The sequence below is a fragment of the Haliotis cracherodii genome, unplaced genomic scaffold (assembly GCF_022045235.1).
Source record: "Haliotis cracherodii isolate W230 unplaced genomic scaffold, xgHalCrac1.p SCAF_19, whole genome shotgun sequence".
NCBI classification, from domain to species: domain Eukaryota; kingdom Metazoa; phylum Mollusca; class Gastropoda; order Lepetellida; family Haliotidae; genus Haliotis; species Haliotis cracherodii.
In genome coordinates, this window is record NW_027266274.1 from 6,191,902 (window position 1) to 6,210,962 (window position 19,061).

The 19,061-nt window shown below is 40.9% G+C and overlaps 1 protein-coding gene across 3 annotated transcripts in view; it reads right to left on the reverse strand.

Moving 5' to 3' along the window:
• The window catches only part of LOC139467062 (uncharacterized), a 157,855-nt gene that overhangs the window by 17,696 nt on the left and 121,098 nt on the right, over window positions 1-19,061 (reverse strand). For all 3 annotated transcript variants that reach the window (XM_071248778.1, XM_071248777.1, XM_071248779.1), the window contains one exon: window positions 15,350-15,403. In XM_071248778.1, the coding sequence (XP_071104879.1) occupies window positions 15,350-15,403 (54 nt within the window). The remainder of the gene's footprint in view (window positions 1-15,349; window positions 15,404-19,061) is intronic.

Sequence of the window (19,061 nt, forward strand, 5' to 3'; positions counted from 1 at the left end):
CATGACACAGCTGGTACTATAGATACAAAGGTACTGATGGGGACTGGTCAGGGAAAAAATGCTACATGCAACTTGGTGAGGGCACGACAATGCATTACGTAAAATTGTTTTTTACTTTTGTAAAAATTATGATACAGTCCTTAGACCAACCCCCACCACCCACCCACCCCGCCCTCCCCCAACCCCCACCCCCTATAATAAATTACCAGTCCCTTATACACGGACATGTGTGCAGTGTTTACATAAATCGTTATTTGGAAATTAACAGGAATGAACTGTTCTTACGTATAGTCGAATTTTTAATCAAGCACAAATTCATACGTAAGCAATAAAGTTAACATACGCCATTAGAATACGATGACATCAGATATTAGATTAAGACCTTTTGAGATAAAACTGACACAAAATGTTACACGACACAAGACAATTGACTGCCACACAGGTTTGTTCTGAAACTTGTATTACATATGTATAAACTGCAATAAAAACAGAAACGCTTTCCTTGGAACGTGCATTCAATATTTGTAATGGAAAAGGAAACAGTTTTACCAACATTTTATATTACAGTTATTGACGTTTCAACAGTTTCCTCACACCACACCTATATATGAGTGAAAAGTTGGTCTTCAATCAAATACCATACTGTTTTATGGTCTACAAAACATATTTACAAACGACTTGGCCGGTGGAGCGTCTCGCCATTTTCGAGCATCAATGTGCCATTACAGACTTCGGAAATTCACTCGTTTATCATAAGATCCATAAGAAGAACTTGAAAAAAGTACACATGAAAAGCGGAAAAAAACATTCTTTGACAACCTGTAGCGTGTATATCGAACGGGCTATGCCGCTTGCAGGCAGGATGATAAAATGGATATTTTACCCCGAACAAATAAAAGTCAATCAATACAAATCTGTCACCGGAATTAATGGATTAAAAATCGTGACTATTTAGTTATTGGTCCTCCGATTGATGTTTTTGCGGGTATTTGAGATGACTTTGACAAATATATCCTCATCCTTATTGATTACTAGGGGATTTATTAGAAACAAATAACTCAAGTATTCACATATTTGATTCCCCACCTCCGTGGTGTAGTGGATAGAACGTCTGCCCAGAGAGCGAAAGGTACTAGGTTCGATCCCAAAAGACCTAAAAGGATGGGGCTTGTTACCCTGCCTGGCGTAGGGTATCCATGTTCAACTGCGGAATCGTTTCTCAGTGAGTTAGCACTATAAAACCGGCATTAGTCCGGACTAGTACAAGCAGCGACACACATGTCGCAATATCAGTGTGGTAATCTTGAACGCCTCGTTAAAACATCAAATTTTCTTGTTCGGTTTAATGTTTGCTGTATTTAAATTGGTCTAAAGTTGCATCAAGGCTTTCTGACGGTATATTTTAAAAAAATCAAATTCTTTCTGGTCATTATTCATTCCACATTAAATATTACAGAAGGTGAAAAGTGAAAGATTTGAGGTGTGACTGGGTTTTCTTGTGTACACAGTTAGAATATTGAAAATGTGTTATTTCATGTCGTCCATGTCATCATAATTATTATCATATTTTTTTTGCTTTCAGTGCACATCAAGAACGTCTGAATAGGGATATGATGATATTACAAATGTTTGAGTGAGTGAGTGTGTGAGTTTAAAGGCAGCTCTGAACTATATTCCATTTAAATCAAAGCACATCAGCTTCACTTTGGTGAAACCCACGAGTGTGAGTAAGTGAGTTGGGTTTAACGCCGCTTTTAACACTATTCCAGTTATATCACGGCGTGTCAGCTTAATGTGGGAGCAAAGCCCGAAGTGATGCAGGTCTCAGACGTTTACCACTTCGGTGAAACCACCGAGCACAGGTATGGTGCTGACAAACCTAGAAACATAATCGGGGCGAACCGGGATTCGAACCCACAATCATAGGTTTCTGGCGTGCCTAAGAGACGCAGCTATGAATACTCTTAGACGACTGGTCCTACCGTGCCCCCTTACAATGTTTTGAAACGCACCATCCTTACTTCCATACCTTAGTATATATGAAGTAGTGCATAAAAGAGACATTGAAGTAATGTATATATAAAATAGAGGCAAGACTGAAAAGGAACACTTCCCCTAAGGAAACTCGTATGTACGCCTAAGAAAAGCAGAGATTATCCGGTAGTGTAGACATGGCAGCTGATTGCTCAGTGTGTTACTATAGAGCTGAACACAGTACGAAAACATTAACCTGCAATAGTGCCATAAAGGTGGGACGGAAGGGGGGGGGGGGGGGGTTTAATTTTGTGTACGATCCTCTGAAACCAATTGTGTTTCTGTACAGGCTAAACAATCAATAACGTATTGAAACAAGGCTGACAAAGTATTGCCAAGCCTATGGTTTATGTGATTAAACAATATCGTTAAGTATTAGCCAGACTCCTTTCGACATGCAGCCTTGAAAAGTAAGGACTTATTCAGCTTAATTTCATTCTTTGAACAACGTGGATGTTCAGTGGCCCAGCTGGTCTGCCATACAAAATTAAACACTTTGCTCTAAAAAGTGCAAATTCAATTTCTCAGAATTGGTACCCAGAGATGTTTTCATCGGTTTGCCGAGTTCTTTTAACAGAGGTGGGATTCCAATGAAGTTTGGACTAACTCTTCCGATCTAAATGTGGAGTTTATTTCTAACCATGCGCGTTAGAACTGCGATTACCTTTCGTGCCTGTATGCACGTGGTGAAAGAGCGTGCACGCTCATTTCCAGCACTGCACTTAATGTAATGACTACATGTGTTGTGTGAAACACCGCCTACTTCAGTGAAACATCCCATGTCCGTCATTGAATAAACTTTAGCTTCCCAGTAATCAACGATGTTCAAGCACAATCATTTTTCTCAATAAAAAATAAGATAAATAGCATTACTGATTAATGAAAGTGCTTTTGGTTCAACGAGATTTAGAAATTTAAGTGCATCTTGGTGTCGATGCAAACTTGGAATATGCCTTATCAAAGCATCACGATTTTCGTCAGGTTTAAGGAAAAACCTTTTTTTTTTACTGGTCCGTATATTTTATCATTACATGTAAAGCAGATTAGAACTTTTTTAAACATATGTTTTTCCTTTCCATCTCAAGTTTAAAAAAAATTCAGATGTGCCTTTGTTGTGAATACCAAGCGGGGTTGAAAATTTTGAACAATGAATAAGGATATACAGTAGGGCGTTGGTGTTATTGTTGTTGTTTAACGCCGCACTCAGCAATATTTCAGCTATACGATTGCGGTCTGTAAATAATCGAGTCTGGATCAGACAAATCAGTGATTGTTATCATGGTTATCGATCCACGCAAATGGGATTCAATGACATGCGTCTACCAAGTCAGCGAGCCTGAAGACCCTATTCTTACCCGGAACTTCACGAGTTTACGTTGAAGTGGGGTGAAATGGGCTTTAACGTCGCGTTCATAATTACAGTAATGTACGGTTATATAACGAATTCAAGGGGACTATTAATTTTAGTTCGTTATAACCGTAGTGCGTTATAAGCATATATAGACAGCATAACTACAGCAAATAGTCGGGAACAAAAAAGTAAGTTCGTTATATCCGTCAGTTCGTTATAACCGTAGTTGGTTATAAGCATATATACAGCATAACTACAGCAAATAGTCGGGACCAAAAAAGTGAGTTCGTTATATCCGTCAGTTCGTTATAACCGTAGTTCGTTATAAGCATATATACAGCATAACTACAGCAAATAGTCGGGACCAAAAAAGTGAGTTCGTTATATCCGTCAGTTCGTTATAACCGTAGTTCGTTATAAGCATATATACAGCATAACTACAGCAAATAGTCGGGACCAAAAAAGTGAGTTCGTTATATCCGTCAGTTCGATATAAGCGTGTTCGTTATAACCGTAGTTTACTGTATTTCACTTATACAGCAACGTGTGAGTCTGCTTGTACTTGTCCGGTTGGTTGGTTGTTTAACGCAGCACTCAGCAATATTCCAGCCATATGACGGCGGTCTGTAAATGATCGAGTCCGGACAAGACAATCCAGTGATTGACACCATGAGCTTCGATCCAAGCAATTGGGATCGATGACATGCTTCAACCAAGTCAGCGACCCTGACCACCCGATCCCGTTAGTCGCCTTTTACGACAAGCATAGTCGCCTTTTACGCAAGCATGGGTTGCTGAAGACCTATTCTACCCCGGATCTTCACGGGTCTGTACTCGGCCGGTTTTAGGTCTCAGGGTCACCGAGATGCCACGTCGCAATTTAACATGGACACAAACAAGTACCATCTTTCCGGGTCTTTTGGGATCGAACCACCGATCTTTCGATCTCCGGGCAGGTGCTATATCCACTACACCACGAAGGCGGTCAGTGAAACCTCGTTAATTCGATATATGATTGTACCTTGCGTTATCTGTTGCTACTGCTATAAGATTGTTTGGAGGGATACTGTCAGAACCATTAAAATAACATCGTCTTAAATGATATATCGAGTTAAAGAAGCGTATAACATGTGCATTCAATATTAATTTGTTTTGTATTAATGCACTGAACCGAAAAGAACCTGATGACATATACTCAGTTTCAAATGCCGGCGAGATTTCATTTTGATCATTTACACATTATCGATGCCGTAGACAGTTTTTGTTGCTATTCATGAGGAATTCATGCATCTAGCTGTCCTTGACTTTTAGTCAAAACGTTAAAATTTCATAAGAAAAGCAGTTTTAATTATTTATGAAATGTACACATATCAGAGTGTACCGTACTTTGCACAACATTATGACACCGACCAATCAATACGTGTTCGTTTCTCTCCTCCTCCGCTTACCTCTGTCCACCCTTTCTCTCCCTCTCTCTGTCTCTGTCTCTCTCTCACATCCTCTACCTCCCTCCCTCTCTCTATCTCCCCCCCCCCCCGCTTACCTCTCTCTTCTCCCCCTGTCCACCCTTTCTCTCCCTCTCTCTGTCTCTCTCTCACTTCCCCTACCTACCTCCCTCTCTCTATCTCCCCCCCCCCCCGCTTACCTCTCTCTTCTCCCCCTGTCCACCCTTTCTCTCCCTCTCTCTGTCTCTCTCTCACTTCCCCTACCTACCTCCCTCTCTCTATCTCCCCCCCTTACCTCTCTCTTCTACCCCTGTCCACCCTTTCTCTCCCTCTCTCTGTCTCTCTCTCACTTCCCCTACCTACCTACCTCTCTCTATCTCCCCCCCCCCCGCTTACCTCTCTCTTCTCCCCCTGTCCACCCTTTCTCTCCCTCTCTCTGTCTCTCTCTCACTTCCCCTACCTACCTCCCTCTCTCTATCTCCCCCCCTTACCTCTCTCTTCTACCCCTGTCCACCCTTTCTCTCCCTCTCTCTGTCTCTCTCTCACTTCCCCTACCTACCTCCCTCTCTCTATCTCCCCCCCCCCCCGCTTACCTCTCTCTTCTCCCCCCTGTCCACCCTTTCTCTCCCTCTCTCTGTCTCTCTCTCACTTCCCCTACCTACCTCCCTCTCTCTATCTCCCCCCCTTACCTCTCTCTTCTACCCCTGTCCACCCTTTCTCTCCCTCTCTCTGTCTCTCTCTCACTTCCCCTACCTACCTCCCTCTCTCTATCTCCCCCCCCCCGCTTACCTCTCTCTTCTCCCCCTGTCCACCCTTTCTCTCCCTCTCTCTGTCTCTCTCTCACTTCCCCTACCTCCCTCCCTCTCTCTATCTACCCCCCTTACCTCTCTCTTCTCCCCCTGTCCACCCTTTCTCTCCCTCTCTCTGTCTCTCTCTCACTTCCCCTACCTACCTCCCTCTCTCTATCTCCCCCCGCTTACCTCTCTCTTCTCCCCCTGTCCACCCTTTCTCTCCCTCTCTCTGTCTCTCTCTCTCACTTCCCCTACCTACCTCCCTCTCTCTATCTCCCCCCCCCCGCTTACCTCTCTCTTCTCCCCCTGTCCACCCTTTCTCTCCCTCTCTCTGTCTCTCTCTCACTTCCCCTACCTCCCTCCCTCTCTCTATCCCCCCCTCCGCTTTCTTTTCTCTTCTCCCCTTGCTCTCACCCTCTTCTCCTTCCTCCTTCACACTCCTCCCCTCTCTCTCCTCCTCCCCTCTTTCTCATTCTATCTCTCTCTCCTTCCCTCTCTCCCTCTCACACACACACACACTTCAACCGGATGCAGCTAACGAAAATGATCACAGGTGTCTGAATGCCATCCAATGCTACTTGAGACGCTGGAGAGATCTACAAGATATTTTACTAATTACACATCAAAGAGCTATGATTTTTGTTGAAAAGAAAAACAACAGATGAAATAATTTTACTTTGTAAGCCTGATTTAGCACCTGTGTGGAATTGCCAAAATATTGATGGAATCGTTGGTCTTATCGCATGACGTCATACTGCAGGGAATTCTGGCTTGTCTTGTTGTTGTCGGTGCCAGACTGATGTAATTAACTACTAGGTTCATCTTGTAGGCAGTGGCCCTTGTGTAGCTCGCTCAAGCAAGACTCCAAACCGGAAATATTTTTCTAAAGTGAGTTTGCTTAACGCCGCTGAAACAATATTTCAGTTATTTCACCGTGTGTCAGCTTAATGTGAAATGAAAGTACAGCCTCGCAAGGTCGTAGCCACGTTGGTGAAAAACATGACAACGGTATGGTATTCAAAAGATTCGAACCCGGGATCAGCGGATCTTGCATTACAAAGGGACGTAACCCTGCACATTACTAAGGGACGTAACTCTGCACACAGAGAAGTTCGATGCCCGAGACTACTGTGCTACGCGGGTATCAACGTATGACACTTAAACTCTGAACACGGCCCATGGGGTTCAGTAATTCACAATATTGAGTGAGAGATGGTTGAATGTCGCTTTGAACGGTGTCTTAATCATGTGAGTGAGTCACTGATTTTACGCCGCTTTTAGAATATTCTGTTCTTAGCGAATGTGGAATTCATATATATTCACAGACTGATCCCGACAGACACACACAATAATAACGTCGAATCAGGGTTTCCGTGATTTCTGCTCATGTGAACTATTGACTTGCATTTGCATGTGTTTGTGATGGTGCCACCGGTGAGCAGGATGAAGTTACCCTATCGCGAAAATCTTGTATCATCTCTATTTGATTGTGATTCATAAACACATGTTTTTGGTGTAGTTGGGATCGTACAACGGTCTCTGCTTTAAGCATATATTTCTTATCATTATGTGTCGCTTTTATTCACAATATTCATGTACATGAACTCAGCAGTGAAAATCATTGTCTCAGAAATAAAAATAATAATTAAATCATGAAATTAATGCTAATACTATTGATACGCGGTTCCAGAGGGTTGTGTGGGCAGGGGGTGTTTGGAAACAATCGCCATCACGTTGACACATAACAACACAACTAAATCATTTGGCGACATTTAGTCAACAAAAATATCCATTAATTCGCCATCATTTAACCAACAAACACATTATTTTCCTCGCATTTAATGAGAACTTTTCCAAAACGCAGGCACCCATGTTTTTTTAAAAAAATAGCTGTATCCTTGCAAGGCTGCTGCGGCGACTTTGCACTAGGTGGAGAATGTCAACCTCTTATAGCATCCACAAGAATCATGAAATAAGCTTCATCCAAGCAGCAGACAGCGCTTGAACGACAAACTGCTAACTGTCACGAGGCCACTACTACCACGTGATCAACGAGGCTAACCACGATGCCAGATCATGCCGATGGCCAATAAACATTTATTCCCCCCTGACATATTTTCACGGTAGGGGGGAGGGGTGTGTGTGTGTGTGTGTGAAGGGAGGGGTGCGGGGGGGGGGGGGGGGGGGGGGGTGTGCGGTGTGTGTTCGTATACTCCAAGCAAAATTAGCAGGGTCTCATCGTAGGAACGAGCTTTTCTTATGGAGATTTATTCCCAGAATATCAGTTTGCGTATCTCAGTTTGTATTGGAAATGTTGAGAGTAGAAAGAAAAATGATTATTGAGAGGAAACCTGTCTCAAGAAGCACTTTATTCACCTTATGAAAGACAGAAGTAAGAAGGATTGCGAATACCTACTTTGTTCGGTTTAGTCAATATCAGCTGCGGTCGGATTCTGCCCGATTTGATTTCTGTTCGCCAATCAAAGAGGCAATCTCATATAGCCCGCAGCTATGCTCTTGCACCGTTAATACCATCACAAGATTGCGATAACATATTGTCATATATAAAACTGCGTAACGCTCGTAAATTGCGGGCCTATTGGTGAATATTAGGGGCAAACTGGGAGCACGCATTGTTGATGAGACAGTTTTATGAAAACATGGTGGCAAATATTCCCTCTGGAGCTTACGTAATGCATAATTGTGGAATATCAATATGAGCTTAATGAGCACGAGTCTCCATTTGTTTATAGGGAATATTTTCACGTCTATGAAGATTTGCGTCGACAGTAGATATTTGGAGTCTAGAGTACTTAAGTGCAGTGGAGACATTCTATATAGTACTACATACTGTTGGCCCGGCGGTTGGTGTGGGGTAACCATGGTAACGTCTTTGTTTTTTTATCACTATTTAAACCTTACGCTTCGAACGCTACAATTGAATCTGATAGGAATACATTCTGTTGTCCCGAGGTCTGTCTGGAACAAGTGGTCACAACGGCCCAGGCACCAGGTTCTGATTCGTATTGCATAATCTATATATTATTCCATACAAACCCTCTTTAATTTCTCCTCCCATTATGTTTCTTGTATGTGGATATTTCTATTATCTTACTGTCCCCTCTCTTTTGTATATATGTACATACGGTGTGTTGAGCATTGAGCATGTCCCTCGGTGATGTGGACCTTTGCGCTTTAAAAAACAGCCTATCATCATCATCATCATCATCATCATCATCATCACCACCACCACCACCACCACCACCACCATCATCATCATCATCATCATCATCATTATTATCATTATTATTATTATTATTATTATTATTATTATAATCTGTTAGGGGAGATCGCAGGCTGGTGATGATGGGTGGAAGTTAGACATGTATTTTAACTGTTCAGGAAATCAATGGAAGTTTGGACAGATTCCACATTTTGTGATGTTTTGTTAATGAGTGGAGTTACATTCCTCACTCACTCACTCACTCGAGCCAACCTTGGAATCGAACAAAGGATACGCGGATCCTGTTTGCTACAGGACATGCATTAGAAACGAAACCTAATCATGATCGGTCTAACGGGATATGGAATTAAAAACCGAAACACGCTGGGACATAATAATAATGATAATAATCACTTATAATATTGCCTTGTTTGTTTGTTGGTTAACTCAATATGTAGTTATAAGAAGGCGGTCTGCAATAGTCGAATCTGAATATTGGTATGTGAACTTGCCTAAATCTTCGCAAATACAGTATCCTGAATATTTGGCAGACATCGTATTTCTTTCTCGGATATGGTTATACGCCGCTTTGAGTAATATTCAAGCTATATCATGGCGAGGAACACTGGGAATTGGCTTCACATATTGAAACCCATACGAGGAATCGAACCCAAGCCTTCGGCGTGACAAGCGAACGCTTTAATCACTAGGCTACCCCACCTTCGTAGGGATTCCGGGACAGAAAATTGGCGACGCAATTATTGATCAGGTGGCTACTGTGCGTGACGTATCTGTCAATATGTTGTTCAGGATATTAACAACAATGTTTTCTGCCCATACATATCATTTACCCGATGCAGGGGGAATATTGCAAATTGTATCTTAAAACAAAATTTACTCACTTGAGCTCGACAACGTGTGAAGTGTTTTCGAATGCGATTACGCTAATTTCGAATTTCAACTAATTCCAACCTAAAGTAAACTACGGTTATAACGAACTCAAATGGACCACTAATTTTAATTTGTTATAACCGTAGTTCGTTATAAGCATATGTATAACATATATTCAAGGTGGACGGGACCAAGAAACAGTTCGTTACATCCGGAAGTTCGTTATAAGCGTGTTCGTTATGAATGTAGTTTACTGTATTGAGAATAACACCTTTCTTGAACTACGGTTATTTCGAACCCATCCATTTACCGAAATACACGTGTACCTAATCATGTGACTCATTGTACCATTTAAAGCCAAGTAGAAGTAAGTAGGTCACAGCGAGTGTAACTATCCCCATTAAAATGAAATAACAAAACCAACTTAAACCAAGAGATGTAACAACCGGGTTACTCTGAGTGCATCACTTAAACCACCGGACATATGATTGGCAGGTCATTGTGACCTTAGAAATAACAACCATTATCCTACTGACAAGTTGAGTATTAAAAAACATTCGTTCTGAAAATCACAGAAAATAAAAAACTCCTTTTTATCAAAACGCATTTCACAAATCTTTGAGGTTGCAAGTGTTCTTGATAGATGACTTTAAGAATAGGGGACTTGTTGATGTGATATAAGTAATTACACTTCCACGTGTCATCACCCAGAGCTTCATCGTCTGTAGGATGCTGATGCGAGTCGATGGGAACAAGATAATATTATCAGTAATACGTTTTAACCGCGCAGTAAAACTGATTGCTCGGATTTGGATGGTGTCAGTCAAATCGTTACTCCATCTCCGATATTTCCCAGTTGTATAGTTGTATACAAACAGCTGTTAAAAAATGTTGTATTAACGAAATCGTTGTATTCAAAGTGCAACAATAGTGAAATAAAACTCCGCCGCAAATTAAAGCAGCTTTTAAACATGTTCTGTCAGGAGATTTTGTGGAACACTCTACCAGCGAGCACCTAATGGACCATTGTAAAGCACCTTCTGACACGAGAAATGCTATTTATTTCACTGAATTGTAATTCCGTTTATGGACTGTGCTTTTTACATCTAGATCAAGGCCACGTTTCGACAGAAGTAGAATTAATGCCCTACATGATTCATAGTCCTTAATTACGATTGCATTTTCTGTGGAAGCAAGATCTAATGAAATAATAACGGGCTACAGTTAGCGTCAACGAAAGACGGGATGAACTCGACAGTTTGTAGGATCCGGCTAAATTAAAGTGATTTGAAATTATATATTTTACTGTAACACAATGGAAAGTCGATGATGGATGGTTGGAATTTATACCCTCTTATCCGAGGGTTTTGTAATGGGACGATTAAAAAAAATGTTGGTGTTATCAGTAAAGTCGTTTGTTGGAGATATCGTTGGAAATCACATAACAAATGTGGGTGATCCACTCGTGTGAGGCGCTGCAATTCATTGTCTAGATCTAGAGTTGCGTCCCTTGGGCGTGCCAGAAGCTTGTGAATACTGGATCGAATCACAGCTTCGGACTGGTTGTCTGTTGTTATTTTGTTTTGTTTGTTTTGAGGGGATAGGTCATTGTTTGTTTGGAGTTAAACAACAAACAAATAAATAAATAAACAAATAAACGATAGCCTACCCCCTAAAAAAAAATAAAGTTACAAAAAACAACTAGAACCAATTAAACAAAAACATAAAATGTCAAAAGCAAACAATTACCCCATTCAACAAACAAAACTAAACAAAACAGACACACAACCTAAAAGATACCTAACCTAAATCAAAATACAAAAGTCTCCGACAAGATCCAATGGCTAGCAAATATATAGTCAGAAAAAAAATAACTTACAAACTCAAGAAAGAACCCATCTCATATCAAGGATCCTGAGCATGAAAAGATAAAAACATGGCTTGGATCATCGGACCGTACATGTTAATACGACCAAAATAAACGTTTTCGCCAGCTTCGTGATTGATTGGCTAGTATATGATAACGAAAGTCAGGTTTTATTTGTGAATACTAGGTTTTTTGTTATTGATTACTGTATTTGGGATGCTTTCAAGACGTGGGAGGAGGTTGATGATGATGATTTAGTATGGGAAGATCCACAGAGGATATGCGCTAAGGTGCTGTCAGTGATCACGTCGTTATGGCATAGGCAGCTCATCGTTCGGATTTCAGCCGTTGGGCTGGTCAGAAGCAGGAATTAATAAGGTGTAATGCCAGGATACGTAGGCCAATTACTGTATGACATATAAATACTGCCGATTTTCGCGAAATGGGCGATCAAAGCTATTAACTGAGGCCCCGAGCAAACCAGTTGCTGCTGACCTTGGATAGAACGAGGTACAGCGAATTCAATTATCCTGTAGATATTTTTAATTACATTTACTGATAACTTGACCAATGTTAGATATAACGTTGGTTGGTTGGTTTGTTGTTTAACGCCGCACTCAGCAATATTCCAGCCATATGACGGCGGTCTGTAAATAATCGAGTCTGGACCAGACAATCCAGTGATTAATAACATGAGCATCGATCCACGCAATTGGGATCGATGACATGCATCAACCAAGTCAGCAAGCCTGATCACCCGATCCCGTTAGTCGCCTCTTACGACAAGCATAGTCGCCTTTTACAGCAAGCAAGTGTTGCTGAAGACATATTCTTCCCCGGATTAGATATAACGAAGACGTTCGTTATAAGAGACGTTCGTTATGCAGAGACGTTCGTCGTGTAGAGACGTTCGTAATAGACGATGAAGTCGTTTACCTTTTAATCGAACACCAGGTATTATTACTACTTGAAAGTACATGCAATTCAGACACACATGTTCATGAACGAGTCGGCCGTTAGTAGGGATTTCTTATAATTATGGAAATTGTTTTGTGGCGTACTATTTATCATACAGAGACGCTCATTATAAGACATGTTCGTTTTATAGGGGTGCTTGTTAAACGGATACGTTCGTTATGCAGAGAGGCTCGTATATAGACATATTGATTGTAAAGAGATGTTCGTTATACTGCGACGTTCTTCATACAGCTATGTTCGTTATACAGACATGTTCGATTTACAGAGACGCTCGTTTAGTTTGAAAACATATTATATTGATCGAAACAAACAACTTCATTTAAATTGAAAAGGAGCCCAAGTGAGAAGAGAAATTCAGGCCTGAAGCTGTGGAAAATCTAGACTTCCTTTATCTAGGGCAATAGCAGGGTTGGGCGAAATAATATGGTTCAAGGACTGTGAGACAGGCTAGTCGTTATACAGAGAACATCGTTATAATAACAAACAGTTGGCGACATTGAACGGAATAAGATGAAAGATGGATGATGAAGCAAAGAACTGATGTAAGAGTAAGGTGAAGAGTGAGTGAGTATGGTTTTATGACTCAATATTCCAGAAAAATCTAAACGGGTACACAAGAAATAATCTTAACACATCGTACCCAAGTCTGGATTCAAACCCGGGCCTTTAGCGTGACGAACGAACACTTAAATCGTAAAGCTACCCTACCGTCCTGAAGACGTAGTTTGTTAGTTGGTTTGTTGCTTAACGCCGCGCTAAGAAATGTTCCAGCTATATGAGGGCGTGTAAATAATCAAGTCAGGACCAGACAATCCAGTGATCATGATCATCGATCTACGCATTTGAGATACGATGACATGTATAAACCAAGTCAGCGAGCCAGTTAGTCGCCTCTTACGACAAGCATAGTCGCCTTTTACGGCAAGCATGGGTTGCTGAAGACCTATTCTCTACCCGGACGTCACGGGTCCCTAAAGACACAGACATGATGGAGTTGTTATTTAAAAAAACACGTTTCCCTGTCCGACTCATTTGTCTGTGCAATATCTATTGGCAAATAACCATAGAAGCCCCTGGCCAGCAGAGTGGACACGCGGACATTATAACGATGCTTTAGAGGAGAGTAGCCTTACCAGAGACGTTGCCTCAAGATCTGCTTCCCAATTTGTCTCCAGCCAGATGCTGTGGTAAGCGCCATGGAATTGATACAGTTCGTCCGTGTAATTAAGGTGATCATAAGGGGGCCATTAAGTGGTACATCCTTAACACATGCGCATAAGACCTTTAGGAAGGGTGAGTGAGTGAGTTGGGATTAACGACGCTTTGAACAATATTCAAGTGTGTCAGCTTAAAGGGCAAGTTGAAACGAAATAAACCTATTTTTCTTGTACTTTGTCATCATGAAAATAATTTACCTAGTAGTTTCAGAGGCCAAACAATGCAAATATCACAAGTATCTCATTTATTTTATTCATGAAATAGGTTCATATTTTTCACTTTTACCGAGTGTTCCATTTCCATAATAATTAAATTTTCGTTGTGTTCATTGAAATTCCTGTATTCTGATTAGCTGATACGCGGATTCATACAGTTTGCACATTGGTTTTTTGATTCATACCTCAATGAACCGAAAAAAATACACAGTCAATCCTTAAATAAACACATCATGGCTTATACCCCTTGCGATGTGACGTCATTGGTGCCAATTGATAAAGGAATGACGTCATAAGACTTTATTAGATCCGTTTCACGTGGTGTAGGTACAGGTGTGTGATTCTATCTTCTCAGATGCGCAGCCTATTGTTTTGTTCGGTGCCGCGCTGTTCATAAGACAACGCTGAGCACAATAATAACGACACGACATTTTCACACTTATTGTGAGTTTCCTACTTTCATAGTGAGAAAAATGAGTGTATATTTTCAAAAACTGATACTAACTAAATCTAAAATTGTATTTTGTTTTCAGAAATAAAAAAGAAAGTGATTTTGACGTGTACACTTCCCCTTTAATATCGGGGTGATGTAGAAAGTTAACCAAGAGAACGGGTATGATGCTAACAAATCTGGAAACATAATTGGAGCAATTAGGGATTCGAACCAACGATAATAGTTTCCTGGTGTGCCCAAGGGACGCAACTCTGTAGAGTGACATGCGGCGCCTCAGATGACTTGGCCACCCGTACTCCCTGCCTTCCCCCTAAAATAACACGTCATCTAAATAGGTCACCGGAAATTCCCTTCCTGCACACGACACGATTCGGATAAATTTCTAAATAAATGTTACGATAATGAGAGCCTCGCTGTCGTGACAAGCTTGAATGGGCTATCGTTGACTGCCTTTAACTGGATCTCTATACATCATAGCAGTTAATTTAGCAGGCTCGAAAAACTTGGTATGACCTGAACCAAAATAGCTGATCTGCAATCTGGCCTAACTCTTTTATGTGTTATCCTGGGTCGGTAGAATCACACACAGTCACGTGACCATGGCTGACATTTCTGTTACGGTGAAGACAAATATAGGGAACCATATCAATAAATGTTGTGTGCCAATTGTCTTGTATGTCTCAGCCGGTGACTTGAGTTTACATAACGACATTGTTGTCAAGGGCCAGCGTGTTCTAAGAATCACTTTCTCACTTGCTGCGTTATAAAGGGACTCTACAGAAGGGACGCACTGCCGTGTTAGAAATACGCATCAGTCGGAAAGCGCACGTTAAATCTCCAAAAAAAAGTAAGTAAGTAAGGGACGCACTGATAAATACTTACTTCTAGTTTACGATGGCAGAACGGCGTGCCGACACATATTGCCTTTAGGAAAGTCTGAAAGGAAACAAGCCATGCATTGATTAAATAGGTACGTATAATATCAATATAATACAATTATCATCTTAAAATTATCCCCATCATTAAATTAATACCAGCACTATCATCTTCTCCTCTCATCGTCATCCCCGTTTTAATAACTATCATTATTATTGTAATACTAATAAAGATCATTATAAAACATTAAAACTATCATCATCATCATCATCATCATCATCATCACCACCACCACCACCACCACCACCACCACCATCATCATCATCATCATAACATCATCATCATCATCATTTATCATATTTATACCAGCACCATTATCTTCTATCATCGTCATATTCACCTGTTTCACTATCCTTATTATTGTAATAATGTCCACAATAAAGCAGAAATATTGTCGTCGATAATACTTTTATTGACACAATCATCATCATCAACATCAAATTTTTACCAACACCATTTTTTTCTCTAATCGGCATTCCCATTTTTTATCACGCTCATTGTTATTGTAACAATAATAGTCTACATTATAAAGCATTATACTGACATCGTTAATACTGTCATTGACACAATCATCATAATCACCATCATCATCATCATCATCATTATCATCATCATCATAATCTTTTCAATTACCATTATCATCATGTGTGTGATATTGTTTTATGTTAATATGGGAATGTTCTGACACAGTTTTCGGCAAATATCCCGGAGAGTGACCCCAAATATGGATTTCTGTTTTTTACCCACTAAGGAACAACGCAAGTTAATCTACATCATACAACCGACAACCACACAATGCACGGGGGCTACCCAAACACTCATCTAACAACAGACGTGTCAACACGATGGACGGTCTCCCGATAAGACAGCCCTCTTAATCCACGTGAGAATACCATTTTCGCACCAAGTAAACAACCCTATAATTAGTTTGCTATAATGAAACACGTTGAGTAGGAATTCAATCAATTACTATGCAAATGGCTTTAAGGAAAACAGTGAAACCACCTGGATCCGTTCCCAACGAAATTGTCCGCATTAACAAATATACAGTTTAAAGTGCAAGTCTCATGGATACATACAACTTGGCAGATTTGGATAGATCGTCAATGCAAACGTCGCAGTAAAACATTGACATAGGCGCGTAAATAAGGTTTATTTGCACTATTGTCCTGTCTATCAATTTCAAATACAGCGGAGGCGGAGCCTTTATATACAGAGGATCCATCTATGGTCTTGTTGGATGAAATTAACCTTCAAAATTTCACGCTTGGTCGCACAAGCTACCTCCAAAATCATTCGTGACCAACTCGTGTTATTCCGGGACAAGCCGAATAGCGACTCGTGCCCCTCTCCATTCGTGACCAACTCGTGTTATTCCGGGACAAGCCGAATAGCGACTCGTGCCCCTCTCATGGCCATTTTTGCGACCGGGTTCCGTCTTAGCGCAAACGGGCATACCTAAAACAATTGTCAACTCGTTGCGTAATGGTTCACATGTATTTCACAATATATCATATATATTTCAGATGCAATTTAAAGCATATCTGGACATGCGGAATCATACATTATACAGTATGATTGAAAACATTTCACTGTGTCTTGGGTATTTTGTAGATGCAAGACATATGTAAAATAAAAAAAAATTTTTTTTGAGGGATTCTTTGACGAAGAACTTGAAATCATACGCGCATTCTGATTGGTTTGTCGTTTTTTCGCACATAACATTCATCGATAGTGGTGCGAGTCTTCTTTCAGGTTACGGAAAGGGGCGAGTGGTGACGAATGCTCCAAGATTACACGCTTGATCGTACAAACCCGCCCCTCCGTTTGCGCTTTGACAGGAAGCCTCCGTTCACGGTCTTGGTCGGCTGCGCACGTCCTCAGCAAAGCTAGCGTATTCTTCACTCTTTTTAACCCTTAGACATTCTCCTTTCCACAATTAGCAATGACCATTTGTAAGCTGTACTTTCCTTCGTATGAGTCGGTTTAAAGGGTTAAAACATACCCCACTTTATTTAAACGACGGAAAAGAAAAAACGAGGTTATTTGCATCAGGATATTAATAACCACTGATGGTGAATGTGACAGAATATTTTCCGGGCAAATTAGATATCCATTCATGTTTGAAGGCGGCTAAAAATAAAACAAAGAAGAAATAGTTATTCGACGGTAAAATTTTGAGGCGGACATCTTGGTTACGTTTTGGACCATAAGTTTGCAGTGGTTCGGTAACTGTTGACAGCCTGGTTCTGTTTTGATAACGTTTGTAATTTGTTGTTCAAATCCTATTTTCAAGTTCAAATTAAACTAGAGAGCGAGTGAGTTTGGTTTTACTCCGCTTTCAATCATATTCCAGCAGTATCACGGCGGGGGACACCAGAAATGGGCTTCACAGAATGTACCCATGTCGACGTCGTGAATCGAACCCGGGTCTTCGGCGTGACGAGCGAACGCTTTAACCACTAGGCTACTCGACCGCCCCCACATTGAACTCGTCTCGCGCATTTTCATAACGTGAGTGAGTGAGTTGGGTTTTACGCCGCTTGTAACAGTATTCCAGTTATATCACGGCGTGTCAGCTTAATGTGGGAGGAAAGCCTGAAGTGATGCAGGTCTCAGACGTTTACCACTTCGGTGAAACCCAGGAGCACAGGTATGGTGCTGACAAAGCTAGAAACATAATCGGGGCGAACCGGGATTCGAACCCACAATCATAGGTTTCTGGCGTGCCTAAGGGACGCAACTCTGCACAGCGAATCGCGGCGCCTTAGACGCCACCCGTGCCCCCTTTTCATAACGGTAGTTTATATTGACTATAGGCATTCTGGAATTGGTGAGTAACTAAGAAAACATTCAACTTGACTGACAACAACTTCTGGTTTATTGCATGCGTTTGATGTGGACGTTTCTGTTGACGCTGAAATATTCATCATGATAGGTTGCGTATTGGTCGCTTGAACAAACCGCTGCGAACAAAGCGCTAGCAGAATCTGTGATTTAGATCACATATTTGTCACTGACCCAAAACACACAAAACATGTTTACCAAGGGCCGGAATGTTTGTTTGAGAGAATTATTATATATTTTGTTTCAGTTATCCATTGAATCAAACAACTTTTCTCTGAAATGACGAGAAAACAAGCCGTTTTTCTCTGGAGGACCAAAAACACATTACTCTTCAGAACATGTCAGTTTTCACAAAGTCCAAAATATATTATTATGTAAAATTTGAAACATAAAAATTCTTATTGCTGGAAAGAATGATTCCGATCTCAAGTGAAATGAATTTTCCCCGTTATGTTTGACTTTGAAAATGTCGTTTCATGGAGTGCGCAAACTAACACCAAAGATCGTGTGTCATATTTTATTCATAACTCAATTTATTAATATGAATAACAAACAATCTCGTCACTGTTGGTGGTTAATGACACGTTATTCATAGAGCGGACATCGATCGAAGAACACTTTTATTCAATTAAAACAGTCTGTTATATGAAAGGCACAATGTTTTGTAGTTTAATGTTGCGTTTTATCGTCGTACATTCAACATTCAACATTGCGTGAGGCTTCTTTGTTTGATGGTTAAACATAAAATTTGTCAGCGGATGCAGAATTGATAGTTGGTGTGGAAACTTAAATAGCTCGATTTGGGCAGAAG